Raw genomic sequence first — 17,294 nt, forward strand, 5'->3', positions numbered from 1 at the left:
TCATGTGAGGGGGGGGGGCAAACAGGGGTGTAGAAAAAAAAAATTATTTGTGTGATAGTCGGGGGTTCGGGGGCAGCGGCCTCGAATTTTTTTTTTGAGATAAAATAAAAAATGGCTACAATTATTAATAAAAATCTATTTCATATGGACAAATCAAACTATTTGCTGCAGTAAGGGCTAGGCTGGGCTAAACAATGGATAAAAATCTATTTCATATGGAATCAGGGCAGGGTGAGGACTGGGCTTTTAAATTTTTTTTTTTAACTGTTTGGGGAGGCAGGACTGGGCTACAATTTATTAATAAAAATCTATTTCATATTTCTTGATCTCAGTCGATTCGATTCTAAGCAAATGAACCTGGCCGGGTTAGATTTGCAAAAACCTATAAAAATCTTAGGTTTACGTATCAGTGACACGAGTGGAAGATGCTCTGACACACTCACATGTACATTCATTACCTTATCATTTTAAATACTGTTTAATATTTTTTAATAAGATTTTAATAAAAATAAATTTTATATATTAAAATATAAAAACATAATTTTTATTGATTAAAAATTCAAAAAATCCTGTCACCTTATGCTATTTTTCAACAAAAAAAAATCCAACTTGCGTGTTGAACTCGAGTCATGTATCAGGTCGTACAGTTTGTGATGCGAGAGCGCAGAGAAGCTAGGATGTCACATGGCATGTCATTTTGGATGGGTGTCCCTAGTGACACGAGCATACATTCTCGGACACGCCAACATGGACACTAACATGTACGGATATTATTTAAAAAACAGTATTATTATTTAATAAAAACATAATTTACTATTTAAATATAAAAAAATAGTTTTTATTAATTAAAAATAAATACGTATCCTATTCCTTAATAAAATTTCGAATTTGCGTCACGTGTCATCGTATCCACGTATTTTTTTTTATATAGGCAAGGAGTCGGTCCAGGTCGGATCGCCCCAACCTCAACCCGTGTTCGTTCTCGCTTTTCAGGCCATCTTTAGATCTGGTCCGCCCATCTCCAGGGGTAGGGTTTCCACCCCAAAAATATTTAAACCCCAGGACTTACAACGCTAAGCTTTCTGACAGAGGAGGAGGAGGAGGTCGACGACGACAAGGAGCAGCAGCGGAAAGGAGGACGAGGAGTTGCAGAGTCCTCCACTTCACTGAGCCAAAATGGTGCGCACCTCTCTCTCTCTCTCTCTCTACTTTAACATGTATTTTGTTCGCACTATGTGCTCATTTGCTGCTTTCGTAATCCGAGAGGATCTTCGGTTGCCGATCTTTCAATAGATTACGTCATGGTGCTTACGGCATAAATAAATCAGGATTTTCTATGAATCAGGTTTAGGGTTTTAGGATTTTGCTTTCAATTTTTTTTTTACTTTTTTTCCATGTGCATTATTTGGTTTTGTTGTTAGATCGGGTAATTTTGTATGAAGCATTTGAGCTTCTATATGGTTGAACTGTATTTTGTTCTGAATTTGATGTCATAGCTTTGAGGGAATCTGCAGATCGGCTGCTTGTGTTCCGAAGGGCTTCATAATTTTGAATTACATATTATTGGGTGGGTGGTGAAGCTGATTCTTGCCCTAACACGATCACTATGTCATACTCAACATTGAAATTGGATTGGAATCATGTCTTTCATCTCTAGTCTATCATCTGCTTTTGGCTAAAAAAATGTACGTTTTCTTAAGCTTCCGACATGGAAGCTGTTAGTGAGTGGGTTCGTCGATTCACCATCAAATGCGGTGTGTTTTATGTGATTGAGAAAAACCTTATGTTAAGTTCATTGAGCATAGAGGGGATTAGATCTTTATTATGTTTACAATAAGCAAATCTATGTCAGGTTGGCTCTTATCAGTGACTAATGGATAGTAAGTTATTGTAATTGACAAATATTCTATCTGTGAAATATCAATATGATAATACGAATAGGTGGATATTTGGCATTGAGGCCGTTTGTACGGCTGAACAATGTGCTGAAATGCTTGCGGTCAGCTTTAGCCAGAGTTTATTAATGGTTCACTTTGATTGACTTGATTAACAATCCTAGCTATAATTGAACCCAGTGCTGAGCTTGTTTGGCAATCAGCCGAGCTTGAGGATATATATATATATATATATATATATATATATATATATATATTTGCACGAACAGGCGGACGGATGCAGTGCCTTTTTTAGTGCACAAAAAGGAACTTAATGGCGTTACACCCACCACTAAAGGGCTTTTCAGTGGCACAGTGTGTGTGTGATGGACATTGTGCCCTCAAACATTGGAAAAATGTGAATAAATATTGTAATTTCGTGGGTTTAAACACATTCCCTGTGTTCGAGTCGAAGCTGAAAATTGAAATTTGGTGCACGATTTACACAAGCAATTTTCATTGAAAAAACCTTTTTAAATACTTTCTCGAAAAGTTACATCAACTACCTTAAGGGTGCATTTGAACGCCTCATATATGAGCTGGCATCGTGTTGGTTAATGCAGTGGAGGCTCATGCCAAAGATCCGAGGCTCCCAAACATGAGATCTCAAATCCCCGATTTGCGTTCCCTGAAATAAAGGGAGACAGAGAGAGATCCAAGTTTGAGGATCTCTAATTCGGTCAAACACACCCTAAATGTTATAAGAACATGATCCAAAATCCGTTTTCTACTAAAGAAACTATATAGATCAGTGTCACCTATGTCATCGATATTTTGAAAATATCACGATAATATCAGTGATATGAAGTCAACCTATATTATTTGCAATTTATTATGATATTTTTCAAAATATCGCCAATACTTAAAATATCACGATATCTTTGAGAAAAACTCATTTTTAATATTTTAAGCATGTTTTTTTTAGTTTTTGTTTCTTTTATATTTTAAAACCTTCTAAAACTTATTTCTTTATATTTTGAAAGAAAAATCATGCAAGACTATTATTTTCTTATCTTTTTTCATTTTTTATATTTGTAAACTCCCGAGATTTTCCAACTTATGAAAATCTCTTCGAGAAATACCCTTGCCAAGAAAAATCCTTGAACGATATTGTTGACTATGATATAGATCACATGTACAAAAAAGGTGTTTTCTACTAGATTGTGTGTACGAACGATTATAATCACTTTATATTGTAAATAGTGTATTGAAATAACGGAAAATGCAAAAACAATGCCACTAAGGGCTTACTAGATCACAATCACAAAAGTACACAAGCACCAACCAATGCCACTAAGGGTTTACAAGATCACAATCACAATGTGCATAAGCACAAGTCCACTATGGGACAATACAATAACCAACAAAGGACAACAACAACAACACTAAGTGCATATAAAACATTAAAGAACTAAATAGAAAAAACACAAAACTTAAAAATATTTATCTCTATTGAGCATAAATGCATAAGAGAAGCATTATGGAGACAAGATGTCCCTTATATACACAAAGAAAGAGCCAAAAGGGAGCAACCATAGAGTCGTTGGGAGCTCTCAACGGTTATAAATATAGTGGCTGGGATGCTTCCAATGACTCTTAAGAACAAAAGACCTTTAATATCTTTGGTCTTTGGGATAAAGACAATACAAAAATAAAAATAAAGAAAAAAGAAAAATTTGTCCCTAGAGGACAGAACCTATTACAAGGAAAAGATGAAAATGCCCCTAGAGGGTATTTTCCTATTACAGTGATAAACAAAAATATATATATATATTACAATATATATATATATATATATATAATATATGTATACATTATATACATACATCTTAACACACAGTACACTCGCACACAAATTAAATATTATGTTCAATGTTGTGAAAAGCGTTGAGACCTAGCATAGCACTCCGAAAACTGAAGCGAGGCATAAGCCTTGAGGAGTAAAGCGTAACCTCAATTTTTTTTTAACTTTAAAAAACATTTAAAAATATCTACAAATACAGATATACTCATAAGTAGCAAATGAACTTACAAATATCCTCTATATCTTACTTAGCAGGAAACATGTATTAGTTTAGGCATTTTTCATGAATATTATGTATTTATTGCTGCTGTCACTTGCCATACATGGGAGATCATGCTACCAGGAGATAAACATATAACCAAATATATGAGATCAAAAGGATGGATCAACAAAAAAAAACATAGTTGCATTGCACTTAAAAACAAACAACAAAAGAACAAGAATGTCTACAATCAAAGCATAACAAAGCAATGTCAACCACAGCCAAGTATTTAGATTGCATCTAAGGCCTATCTACTCTTCTAGATAGACAGCAGCAGCAGCATTGAAAAAAAAATCATCAATACTAAGAGGACATGCCCAAAGATGACGAAAAAAAAATGCTTCACAAGAATAGCATGATTCCCTAGAAACTGGACTGATATAATTACAAGAAGCATGTGTTTGTGACAACTCAGGTAGGGAAATTGTATTTATCCTTGCAATTCCGTCCCAACTAACATAAAAATACTTATGAGATAAGACTGTTTAGCACTTGTTGGAAAAGCGAGAGAGTTGAGTTCTTCTTCTTCTTTTGTTATTTCTTCTTCCGCTTCTTCTTAGAGACGAGACGCGAGAGAGAGAGAGGGAGAGTCTAGAGGCGAGAGAGAAGGGGGGGAGTTGAGATGCAGAGAGTGAGGGAGAGACGAGAGGCAAGAAAGAGGGAGAGTCGAGATGTAGAGAGAGAGAGAGAGGGAAAGTCGAGAGGCAAGAAAGAGGGAGGGGCAAAAGCCCGACCCTATGAGCCCCAAAATCGTGGTCAAATGGGGATTTTGACCCCCATTTGACTAAGGCATGCCTCGCTCTAAGGCGTACGCCTTATAACCCATAAGGCGTGTGCCTTGGGGCTTTTGCGTTATTTACTTGCGCCCTATGTCACAGGGATTCGGCCAACCAAGTGTCGCACCCGCGTCGATGCGACGCGGGTGTGCGTGCGTGTGCGGCACCCAGTGCGATCAATCCGACCCTAAATGTCCAAGTTTTGGACTTTAAAAAAAAAGAGCCCGATGAAATGGGTTGAGAGGAGGATTAGGGCAAAAAAATTTTGCCCTCTCCTCCCGACCCCGACGTTGCGACCCGTCTCCTGGCCGCGACGCCGGCGCGACTACGAGCTACGGCCGTCCGGCGATGTCTCCTCTTCATCTCCAATCCAAGTACGCATTCTCTCCTTCAATCTCTCTCTCTCTCCTCGTCTCTCTATCTCTTTCAATCTCTTTCCAATGCCTCTTTTTTCTCTATTAAAACTTTAAAATTATATATATATATATATATATATATATATATATATATAATTTTATATATATACCCTCCCGCACCCAAGTTTTTTTAAAGTGCCGCATCACCGCACCCGCACCCATGTGACATAGCCTGCACCTCAAGGTACAAAGGACCTCGCCCTAGGGGAAGAGAATAGAGGGAATGAGCAAGGAGGAGAAGAGCATCGAGAGGAAGAGGGGAGGGGAGTCATGCCCTTAAACCACCTCCCCTCTTTTGTGTGTTTTTTTAATACTAGAAAAAGGATAAAAATGAACTCGGTCAGCGCTGATCTTGTCTTAGTTGTCAAAAGCGCTAGTCGGCGCCTAGGCAGATGACCCCAAAAAAGGCTAGTCGAGACCTAGGCGGGACCAACTATTAATAAAAGCATAAACATTACAATAAATATCAAGGTTGTATGTATCATATCCTAACCCGTATCGTTTGGGACCAAAATAAGATGTGTATCATATTGTATCAAAAATCATAAATTTTGAAAAATTAAAAATTCTAAAAAAATAGCAAAAAATCTAAAAAATCATAACGCACAACAAATGATGAAATGCACAAAATGCAACCATAAAATCCCATGTGAAACATTTATGTCTCTATGAGATACGTAACAATACATCATCAATCATCAAAACTCACAAGAACAATAGTAATATCTTCAATTAAGAAATAAGAACATGCCACAAGATTCATCAAAAAGCAAAAAAACTAAGTTTATGAATACTTAACCGTTACAAATTATAATACATGACCAAGTTTTTAAGTATACCATCAATCATCATCATCATTGTCATTATCTTCTTCTTCTTCTCCTTCTTCAACATTCAAATCATCTCCAATATTCGTAGGGTCTTTGTCATCTACGTCCTAAGCTCCCTCCACGTTTGTTCATTGAATGTCCTCTTCATTTATGAGGTTTGCTTCTTCTTGAAACCATTCATCCAATATATCAAAGTTTTCTTAATTGATGTGATCAAATTGTTTTTTGTGCCTTCTTGATGACAACTTTTGTATTTGCGTAAAAGCTAACATGAAAATTTAAAATTAGTTGTGTTTTGTATGCATAAAAAATATTAAAATTAAATAAAACATGAATATGACAAATAAAATTTATAATTTTAAAATTACCTTTGCCTCAGTCGTAAGTTGTAGCGAATGTACATGAGGTCATTGACTCTTTTGTTCTCTAATCTATTTTTTCGCTTTGTATAAATTTGCTCAAAGATGCTCCAATTTCTTTTGCATCCACTTGTACTGCATGACCTAAGCTGCAAATAGCAAAAGCTCTTAGGTTTGGAACATCACTTCCAAACCTACTCCACCACATGTATGAAAATAACAAGACAATGAGAAATCAATAAGACAATAACTAATACAAATCATACAATTATACACAACATCATAACTAAATAACAATATGAAATTGAAATTGAAATTGAAATTGAAATTGAAATTGAAATTGAAATTGAAATTGAAATTGAAATTGAAATTGAAATTGAAATTGAAGCTGAAGCTGAAATGAAACTGAAACTGACAAATAAATTACCTGGGTGCATTGTGGTACGGTTTCACATTGCTGCAAGTCTTTCTATATCATACAATGCATTGTCGTAAATATTCATTTCCTTATGAATCTGATCTTGAATGCTATAACCAACATTCAACCTTTCAATGCAATCCAAGAGACTTTTGTTGACTTCTCTGCCCATCTTAAATGTAGGATAATATCTAAATGCAAGATTTAAATAATACGCTGCAACATGAAGAGGTTGATGAAGCTGCCTAGTCTACTTATGGTCAATGATGTTGCATAGGGGTGGCAAAATCTGACACGACCTGCCAACCCGACCCGCCAACCCACTTCTTAGTCGGGTTTGGCTTAAACGGGTTCGTGTCGTAAACGGGTCGACCCGCCTAACCCGTTTAATAAACGGGTTAGGCGGGTGGTCAACCCGTTTACTCGACTCCGACCCGTCCGCCAACCTGTTTACTCGAATTCGACCCGCTAATCCTCCTGCCAACCTGTTTACCCGCCTGCTAACCCGCTGACCCGCCAACCCGACCCAATTGCCACCCCTAATGTTGCATATAGGCAAATACAATTTTTTTTCTATTTAAATTATCTCTAATAACCTCTTTTACTTTATCTATGGCCTCATAGAGATAAGTCTTAGCTAGTTTGTCTTCGCTGTCAACCAATCGAGGCACCTTCACCAAAGGTATACTTATTCTCAATAACCTAACACGTGAATCTCAAAATTCACTTCTAAATAGAATATCTACAATTTCTCTTGGATTTTTTTTGAATGGGGATATGCATACCACTAATCTGAAGAAAACATCTTTTTAAGTGCACTTCTATTTTTTACAAGACTCTGCACTGCAAAAATTAGTAGCAAATCTAGTTAATACGCTATGAATCTACTCAATACCATTAGTATACTTTCTCATTAAACTCAAAATCCATGCATGATTATAAATAAATTTTATAATTTTTGGCAGCATTCAATTGTATGTCGAATCTCATCCATGCTGCAAATGTCCTCAAGCAAGATGTCTATGCAATGGTTAGTACATGGGGTCCAAAATAATAACCCATAATTTTTTGTTAGTTATTTACCTGCTGCCTTATAATTCGATGCATTATCAGTAATGAACTATACAATGCTTTAAGGTTTAACCTCTTCCACAACCTCTTCAAAAACTCTTAACGATACTATCTTTTGTTTTGTGTGTATCAGACAAATCAATTGATTTTAAAAACATAGTTTCTTTGGGGCAATAGACAAAGAAAATTTATCAAAGTTCTTGACTTTCTGTCTGTCCACCTATCTGCCATGATGTTACACCCAGGCTCTCTCCATGGCTGTCTCATATCATCACAATATGCCTTCACTTCACTTCATTTACATTAGCATCTAAATTTTTTTCTCTCAAAGCATGATACGAAGGCATCTTGTATCCAAGCCTAATACTGGTTATGGCATCTGCCATGACATGAAAATGAAATAATTTTGCTTCATTGAAAGAAATGCAGACATCATAAAACCATTTCCCAATTGCGACATTCGCCTGCTCGACTAAATATTGAGTCATAGCAGTACGAATGTCGGGTTGCTCCCTAGGGGTGCAGTTCTAAAAGGGAAAGAGCTCCTAATAGAGCCTCTACTACTACCTCCTCTTGAAGAACTCCCATCTACTCCTCTTTCTCTTATTTTTGTGCTCGCAACACTACTACTAACATCAACCACACCTTTCTCCTTTGCTGCAAAACTTTTTACTTTTGATACTACGCTAGGGGCTGTAAGATCAAAAGTAGATGGTTTATCTTTGTCTTCCTAGGTAAGGATGCACAATGAACTGAGCCGGCTCGAAGCTTGTCCATGCTTTAAATGAGCTGAGCTTGAACATGGTTCTAAGGCTCAGACGAGTAAACGAGCCAAGCTTGATCAGCCTACCGGGCTCGATAAATCTTGGTAGGCTCGATAAGGCTCGGATACAATTATATATATATAATATATTTGCAATTCTATTCAACAAGTTATTGTTAGCCTAATGGGTAGGCCGTTGGGTTTTTATCAAAAAGCTCGTAGTTCAAATCCCGTTTTTCACTTTTCTTGTTGTTAATATAGAGTACTTTTAGTATATATATATTATTTTCGGTGTCAATGACTAAAATATATGCTTTGGCTTAGTGGTGGGTCACTTGGGAAACTTGAGAGAGGTTAGGGTTCAAAACCCACCGTCAACAGTATCTTTAAAAAATATATTTTTTGGTAATGCCTTGAAGCTCGGAACCGAGCCGAATTCGAACAAAATCATTCAAGCTCGGCTTCGAGCTCGAGTCGAGCTTGGACAAAAATATTTTGCACTGAGCCGAGTTCAAACAACCTAGCCTTGGCTAGAATTCGGCTCATGTGCATCCCTACTCCTAGGGCTGCTCACACCTCATTTTTGCCTTATATCTTTTTTTGTCTTTTTTCTTTCAAACCAGTAAGTAATTGCTGACATTGTCATTTCATAACATCCGACAGAGACTTTGACATGCAAGTTGCAACATTTAGATGTGTCCCTGCTAAATGATGCTTCAACCGAGAGATACCACTCGAAATAACAATATAGCGATAGTTGTACTTGATTTTCAATCGGGTTTCACTCATTATTCGAGTGCTCCATTGCTATGATCATTTGATACCATCTTCCCCCAAAAAAGCTCAATAAAAAGCAAAGAGTAGTTTTTTTTACCTTAACCCACTTTCTTGAGAGAAAATGGTGAAAATACACTCTTACTTGATAAAACCGCAAAAACCCTCTTCTTTACGCACAGATCAGTCGTCAAATCGCTCTCATGAGTCCTAAGGTGCATGAATACCCCTCTAATGGCCTCTACACAAATGAGGGAGTCGACGACACTCAAGAGGTATTTAAAACCCAAAAATGAAAAAAATTATGTTTCGGCCCTTTTTTAAGTGCGCCACACCTATATTGCACGATATATCGTATTGTATCAGTTTTTTTATAGTAATGCAACCTTGATAAATAGTTAAATTAACAAATATATCATGGTAATTATGAATTAAGCATACAGGTGTAATTCAATGTAAAATATCATAAAATTTGGAAAATTGCATATCATTGAACATAAATCGTATCTATGTTGTATAATGTATCTCTCTCTCTATATATATGTCTCTGCGTGTGAAAAACATGGGTATACATGAACAAAAATAAAACTGAAGGAAAAAGGAAGAAAAGAAGGAAAAGAGAAGAAAAAAGAAAAAGAAGAAGAAAAGGAAGAAAAAAAGAAGAAAAAAAGAAGAGAGTGGAGGGGCGAGAGGAGGAAGAAAAAAAAAAGGAAATTTCCAAAAGAAGGAAAAAAGGAAAAAGAAAAAGGGGAAAAAGAAGAAAAAGACAAGTAGAAGAGGAAGAGGTGGAAATAGAGAAGGTGGAGGGGCAAAAGGAGGAAGAAGAAAAGAAGATAAAAAAAGAAGGTAAAAAGGAAAGAAGGTGAAAAAAAGAACAAGAAGAAAAGGATAGAAGAAAAAAGAAAGGGTTTGGGGTAGGAGGAAGAAGAAGAAGAAAAAGAAAGAAAAAGAGAAAAAATAACAAAAAGATAATGACAACCATTTCTCCACGGCCTAGTCCGAAAAAAATAGAGCCTTACTACCTAGACCCATAAGCCCTAGGCGGTAACCCTGCGTCTAGCCCGCACCGCTTTTGACAACTTAGGACCGTGTCCATGTAACATGGGTTGCAAGTTATGTCATGGGACACCCCCAAATGCAAGGTGTTCCTCCAAGTATTGTTCAATGTGTAATATGATGTTGGGCATGCCCTGATGTGTGTGGACATGGTCAACTTTGTATTAAGTGTGTTAACAATTGAGAGAGATGAATAAAAACAGATTCAACACATTATTTGTCTCTTCATTTCATCATGTCACCTTTACTTGTGTGCAAAAATTTAATCACAAAAAATCCTTACAATACAAATCTTTTATTTATTTGAAAGTTCATAAGAAAAACATTTATATAAAGGAAAATTGTGTACAACTAAATTTTAAATTAAATATATTACAAAAATGCCATGAAAAAACATAGTTACAGTTATTTTGCTTAATCTAAATCTGCAGTGTGTTTATCATTGTTCATTTGCTAAAAGTCATGTTTTTGACCAAATCATATTAACTAGAAAATCTGATTTTTCATTATCAAGTTTATTGCAATACAAGCCATTGATTTTTTTATTGTTCTAAGAGCACTTTCAAACATGAAAAGTATACAGGGGTATGGTGTTTCAGATTGCGTCTCCTACAGGGATTTGCTGTTTATGATAAGGATAAATTTTATTTCATTGGGGGTTGTAGAAGATAGCAGGCTAGGGTGATGATTGAAGATATGTGTTGTGAATGTTTTGTTAACATATGCATCGATATATATATATATATATATATATATTCCTTCAAATACACCATAATACCCGATAGGGGTATTTATTTTTCTCCTTTTCATTTTTTTGTATTTTTCCTTTTTTTCTTTTTTCTTTTTTTTAAGCAACATATTGGGAGCCCCCTTGTGGTCCCTTGAGTCTATAAATAGGGACACTCCCCCTTGTGCTTTGTATGACTTTTTGAGCTCCTCTTTTAATAAAAAGAGTACATTCTTTTTTATGTGTAGCCTTCTTGTAAGGCCTTTTTGTATTATTCCTTAGTGGATTTCCTCTTTGTGTGCCTTTGTGCCAAGTCCATTGTTGGACACTGTGAATGCATTTGCATTCTTGATTCATTCACATACTTCATTACATGGTATCAAGCCATCCGATTCTTCCAAGGTGAAATCTTGTCTCTCCCCACTTTTATATATTTTCTTGTTAAAGCAATGAAGACCAAGATCGACCTATCATTTAAGCTCAATGGAAAAAATTACATGATGTGGGCATCCGCAATGAAAAATAATTTCAAAGGAAAGAAGCTTTGGGGTTATGTAATGGGGATCGTTCTGGAACCCCAACTTAAGCTCATAAAGATTGAAGGAGGTCAAGAAAAAGCTCTTGAGTGAGATGCTCGCCTCAAAGCAATTGAAGACCATCAACGATAAATGGAGGATTGGGAAAGCAACAATGCAAAAATCCTAGCATGGTTTATGAACAACGTTGAACTCAAGGTATGTGCAAATATTGCAAAATTTCGTCGAGCCAATGAAGCTTGGTTTTTTATGAAGGGTACGTGTACCCAAAAAGATCTTGCAAGAGCCTATTTTTTGCAAGAGAAAGTTAGAACTACAAAACAAGGGGATATGAGCATCCAAGATTACTATAGTTCTCTAAACTCTTTGTGGGATGAATTGGCTCTTTTAGAGCCTAAATGAGTGGCTATGGAGGATATAGAGCTTAGACAAAAACAAATGGAACAAGATAGATTGTTTCAATTTTTATTTGAGCTTCGTCCCGAATTTGAACAAGTAAGATCCCCACTCCATAGATTCACTCTTCCTCCATTAGAGGATGTCATTGCCGAAATTACTCAAGAAGAGACTCGGCATGGCATGAGTAAAAGTGTGGATGAAGTTCTTGTCGTATCTAAACCCAACAATCATGTTAAGACATACAAACCTCTCCATTTTAATAAACAAGGGAATGGTGGAAGGAAGATGATTATATGTCATCATTGTTATGAGCCGGGACGGACATATCAAACCCGCATGCCCAAAATTGAATGGGACTTTCAAGCCTAAGGTGGCTTCCATTGAGGAATCCTTCACTAAAGAAGATGAAGGCAAAAGTGGGGATCTCAAGGACACAACAACAACAACAAACAACAACTACGCCTTCATCCCAAAACAATAGGGGTCGGCGATATGAACCAAAAAAGAAAATCATTCTGGGTCTTCCACATGAATCCTTCTCCTCCAATCAATGGATCTCAAGGACACACTTGGACAAATATCCATGTCTCTCCAACAAATCTTAAAGGGGTATTTATTTTTCTTCTTTTCTTTTTTCTGTATTTTTCCTTTTTTAAGCCACATATTGGGATCCCCCTTGTGGTCCCTTGAGTGTATAAATAGGGGCACTCCTCCTTGTGCTTTGTATGACTTTTTGAGCTCCTCTTTTAATAAAAAGGGTATATTCTTTTTATGTGTACTGTAGCCTTCTTGTAAGGCCTTTTCGTATTATTCCTTAGTGGATTTCCTCTTTGTGTGCCTTTGTGCCAAGTTCATTGTTGGACATTGTGAATGCATTTGCATTCTTGATTCATTCGCATACTTCATTACACGTTTTACGGAAGTTTCAGCAGAGACAAGAGTGAAAGTCTATGTCACATAGGTGCGGGTGCGGCGATGTGGCACTTTAAAAAAACTTTGGGTGCGGGGGTGCGGGGGTGCGGGAGGATATATATATATATATATATATATATATATATATATATATAAACAGTTGACATGTTTCTCAACTCGTTTAGTCACTACTCCGGATGGATATCACCTTAGTTTGAAAGAGGTTGCGTGCATATAAAATCATGTGGACTAAGGTAGAGGAGAAAAGCTCAGGTTACACAAAACATGGGTCTAGTTCCATTGACTAAGCTGGTCTGCCTTTTGAAATTGGACTTGGGCTCCACATTTTTTCAGATGCATGCTTGAGACATCAGTATCTTAGGACAAATGATGCAGTCATGGCCTGTGTATTATTGATCCGTAAGCTAAAATCCATCATAAAGAAACTGACAAGTTAGGAACTCAAGCCTCTTCACCAGTGGTTCTACAGGCCGCTCCGAGGATTGAGAGAGAGGTACACAGAGAGAGGGGGTTGGGGGCTTAGCTGAGAAGAGAGAGAGGTTAGCCGAGAAGAGCGAGAGAGACGAGGGGAGAGAGATTGAGAGAGAGAGAATGAAGACATACCTCGCCGTGCTGGAATCGCCGCGTCGGAGTCGCCGTGCCGTTGGGTTGGAGACAGAGAAGAGAAGGCATCGGGGTCGGGAAGGGGGGGGGGGGATTTTTTTGCCCTAATCCCCCTCCTCTGGATTTTTTTTAAAGTACAAAATTAGACACTTAAGACCCTGGGTGCGTTGACTGCACCCAGGGTCGGTTTGACAGCATCGGGTGCCGCACCCAGGTCGCGTTGATGAGGGTGCGGCACCCGGCTGGCCGAATCCTTGTGACATAGGTGAAGGTGTATTTGAATAATAGGAAATGGTGTTTGTTAGCTGCATGTGAAGACCCTCTAGCATCTCCTGCTGTAGCTTCACTCTCAAATTATTTCCTCAGGTTTCTTGCATAAGGATCCTCTGTTGGCTATGGGTTTTGTCCTTTCATTTTTATGTTCATGCAATTCATTGTATTGGAAGGATAAGCCACCAGATTGGCTTCCGTTGTGGACAGATCTCATGTAACTGATTTATCTTCTTTAATATAATTCGGGGTAACCCCTCAATGTCTATTCTAAAAAACATGAAAAGTATACAATATACATCATCTAAAGCTTATTTTTTACATTTGTGAGTTCAGTTGGGTATAATGCATATGCCTTTCCCTTTAGGACAGTTTATGAGATAAGACTATTTAGGACCTACACACACCTCTCTCTCTCGATATATATATATATATATAAATATCGAGAGAGAGAGAGAGAGAGAGAGAGGTGTATTGTCAAACACCCAAACTGTCCAATGCTAAATCGGACAAACAAGATGATCGCATGCGCGATCAGCAGCACACTGTTTTTGTGTTTTTCGACCTTTAGCGGCAGTCTAAAAGTCGAAAAACACAAAAAAAGTATGTGTGGACGTACTGGGCGCATCCGACCTCGTTTGATGCCCAACGCATCCAACAATACATCTTCTTGTGTGTATATATATATGTGTGTGTGTGTGTGTGTGTGTGTGTGTGTCCTGTTTTAATTTTTACAAATAGTGAACTATCATCCCTTGTGCGTTTGATTCTGCCTTTGTGTCCATGTCCATTTGACATAGGTGGCAAGTTGCTTTGCTTGACAATTCCACATACACGATTTTGTTGTTGTACAAGTGAAATTACTTCAAACTTATTTTATTATATTTGTCCAGCTGTATAAATGGTGTAATTGTCTCTTTTTTCGGTGGGTTCCCCATTTTCTTAACAAATTTAACTATCGAAACTGTGTTTTACACTTTAGGCACGAGGGTTGAAGAAGCATTTGAAGAGGCTCAATGCTCCCAAACATTGGATGCTTGACAAATTGGGTGGAGCGTTTGTAAGTACACTGCAGTTGCCACTTTGAAAACTATTTAACTAATATTTTTTTATCTATACATTCACTTCTAATTAACTCACGTTTGTATTTTGTAGGCACCCAAACCATCTTCTGGGCCACACAAGAGTCGTGAATGCTTACCTTTGATACTCATTATACGAAACAAACTAAAATATGCCTTAACATATCGTGATGTTGTCTCAATCCTGATGCAGCGGCTTGTGACTGTAGATGGAAAAGTACGAACTGATCAAAAGTATCCTTGTGGATTTATGGGTACGTTTTATTACTTTTGCTTTTTCCTAAAAAATTATATGGGGAGTTGTACTTTTTATCTTTCATCAACCGAGCAGTTTAAAACCTTGCTTTTTCTGGCATTGCTTGCAGATGTTGTGTCCATTCCAAAAGTAAATGAGAATTATCGGCTTCTCTACGATACGAAGGGTCGCTTCCGCTTGCAATCTATAAAAGATGAAGAGGCAAAGGTATCTATATCTTTATGCTACGGAAGATTGCATCTGCTTCTGGCCACTGTTGTGATATATTTCTGATGATATTTTATCGTTTCATATGACACATTAGAACATGCCGAACCAGTTGCATTTTGTTGGATTTTATCTAGTGAACTAGGGCTAGAATACCTTATGTTTTCGTGGCAATACTGGAAATTTTATAGTCTGGCAGCTGTTCTTTCCCCATATATGTATGTAGTTAATTTGCCATATGTGTGTCATGTAATATCAGATTCATTCTGCCTATTTAGCCATCTGAAGCAATTCTTCTGCCCTTGCAGTTCAAGCTTTGCAAAGTCAGATCAGTTCAGTTTGGACAAAAGGGTATTCCATACCTGAACACCTATGATGGCCGAACTATTCGGTATCCAGATCCTCTTATCAAAGCTAATGACACCATTAAACTGGATATTGAAACAAACAAAATAGTTGACTTTATCAAGTTTGATGTTGGAAATGTTGTGATGGTGACCGGTGGTAGAAATCGTGGTCGGATCGGGGTGATTAAGAACCGTGAAAAGCATAAGGGAAGCTTCGAAATTATCCATGTTCAAGATGCTGCAGGACATGAATTTGCAACACGGCTTGGTAATGTGTTCACCATAGGGAAGGGAGCTAAACCCTGGGTGTCCTTGCCCAAAGGTAAGGGTATCAAGCTCTCAATCATTGAGGAAGCCAGAAAAAGGAATGCGTCCGCAGTGGCTGCAGCGTAAGTATTTTGAATCAGGCGATTGAAGTATGCTGAATTAAATCAAGAAGGCCGTTTTGTGACATTTCTTTAGTTTCTATTTCTCTTTAAGAAAGTGGTTGAGGATTTTCCCTTAGTGTGGGATTAACTATGTTGAAGTTGTTAATTTTGGATGATTTTTTGTAGTGAGTGTTGCATGAATATTTTGGTTCTATTTCATTCCTTGCAAACTTCTGTTGAATTGTTGAAATTTTGTTTGGTTCTAGGCTTACATGTATAAGGATTGTGAAGTCCGTTATGTTATCATTTCTTTCTGTCGAGCCACTAAAATTACAGTAACAAAAAAAGATGGTTTTTCGATGTTAAAAAAAACTTAAAAAAATCATTTATTTCTTCAAATTTCAAAGTTTATTGGAAAAAAATGTTTAAACAGGTCTACTGATTATGATCATGAGGTCTACCTTTTCTTTTTTTGGGCTATGTAATTCCTCAAAATTTCAATTATTCCATGCCGTTATTTGTCATTAAGGGTTATTTAAAAACGTAACCATTTTTCTTTGTAATTCAAAATCTACTCAGAGAAATTGCTTATTTAAATTCATAAGTTTTATCTTCAGATATTTAAATGCATTTGTAATTATCTTTCTCCTAAGTATTGTTGGTAATCAGTAAGTTCTAAACATTACCAATTTTACCTTCATTAAATTGTTTTTCCTTACCCATTTTATTAATCTCTCTCTCTCCAATCACTCTAGCGGTGCGGCAGAAAAAGCGTCAGCCGCAGACATCAGATAGAGAGGCCTGAAAAAAGTTGAGGGCCTGATGGAGCTCAAAAGTTGGTCTGAAGATAGCCGATGATTGTCTTTCGTGCAGCATAATATCAAAAACAGACCGCCAGTGTTCAAATGCCAGCTCCACTGCACAATATAATAACGTTCTGATTATTAGCTCTGCTGGGTTGGTTGAGCCCTCAGTCATACCAGTTTCCAGTCTACCTATCCTCTAAACATCACTGGAAAAGTTTCAATTGTCTGGAGTTTGCTGAAATCCCTTGTGAATATATGCTAGCACCAGTGATTTCAATAACCAACGGCAGTGAACAG

The 17,294-nt window shown here is 37.1% G+C and overlaps 1 protein-coding gene across 1 annotated transcript; it reads left to right on the forward strand.

The window, feature by feature from the left end:
- Positions 1–1,079: 1,079 nt before the first annotated feature.
- LOC149813293 (small ribosomal subunit protein eS4-like) lies at positions 1,080–16,441 on the forward strand. The gene is made up of 5 exons (XM_089990761.1): positions 1,080–1,179; positions 14,914–14,991; positions 15,087–15,267; positions 15,379–15,476; positions 15,785–16,441. Exons 1-5 carry the CDS (start codon positions 1,177–1,179, stop codon positions 16,214–16,216), a joined length of 792 nt encoding a protein of 263 aa, XP_089846887.1. The 5' UTR covers positions 1,080–1,176; the 3' UTR covers positions 16,217–16,441.
- The last annotated feature ends 853 nt before the right edge of the window (positions 16,442–17,294 follow it).

The sequence above is a fragment of the Nuphar pumila genome, chromosome 16 (genome assembly GCF_984573655.1).
Source record: "Nuphar pumila chromosome 16, dmNupPumi1.hap1.1, whole genome shotgun sequence".
Classification (NCBI taxonomy): Eukaryota; Viridiplantae; Streptophyta; class Magnoliopsida; order Nymphaeales; family Nymphaeaceae; genus Nuphar; species Nuphar pumila.

What these genes read in the sequence shown, in the direction of transcription:
- LOC149813293 (XM_089990761.1), top strand. An exon ending in ACAAATTGGGTGGAGCGTTT is followed by an intron (nt 14,992 to 15,086) that starts GTAAGTACACTG and finishes TGTATTTTGTAG; the next exon opens with GCACCCAAACCATCTTCTGG. An exon ending in TAAAAGATGAAGAGGCAAAG is followed by an intron (nt 15,477 to 15,784) that starts GTATCTATATCT and finishes CTGCCCTTGCAG; the next exon opens with TTCAAGCTTTGCAAAGTCAG.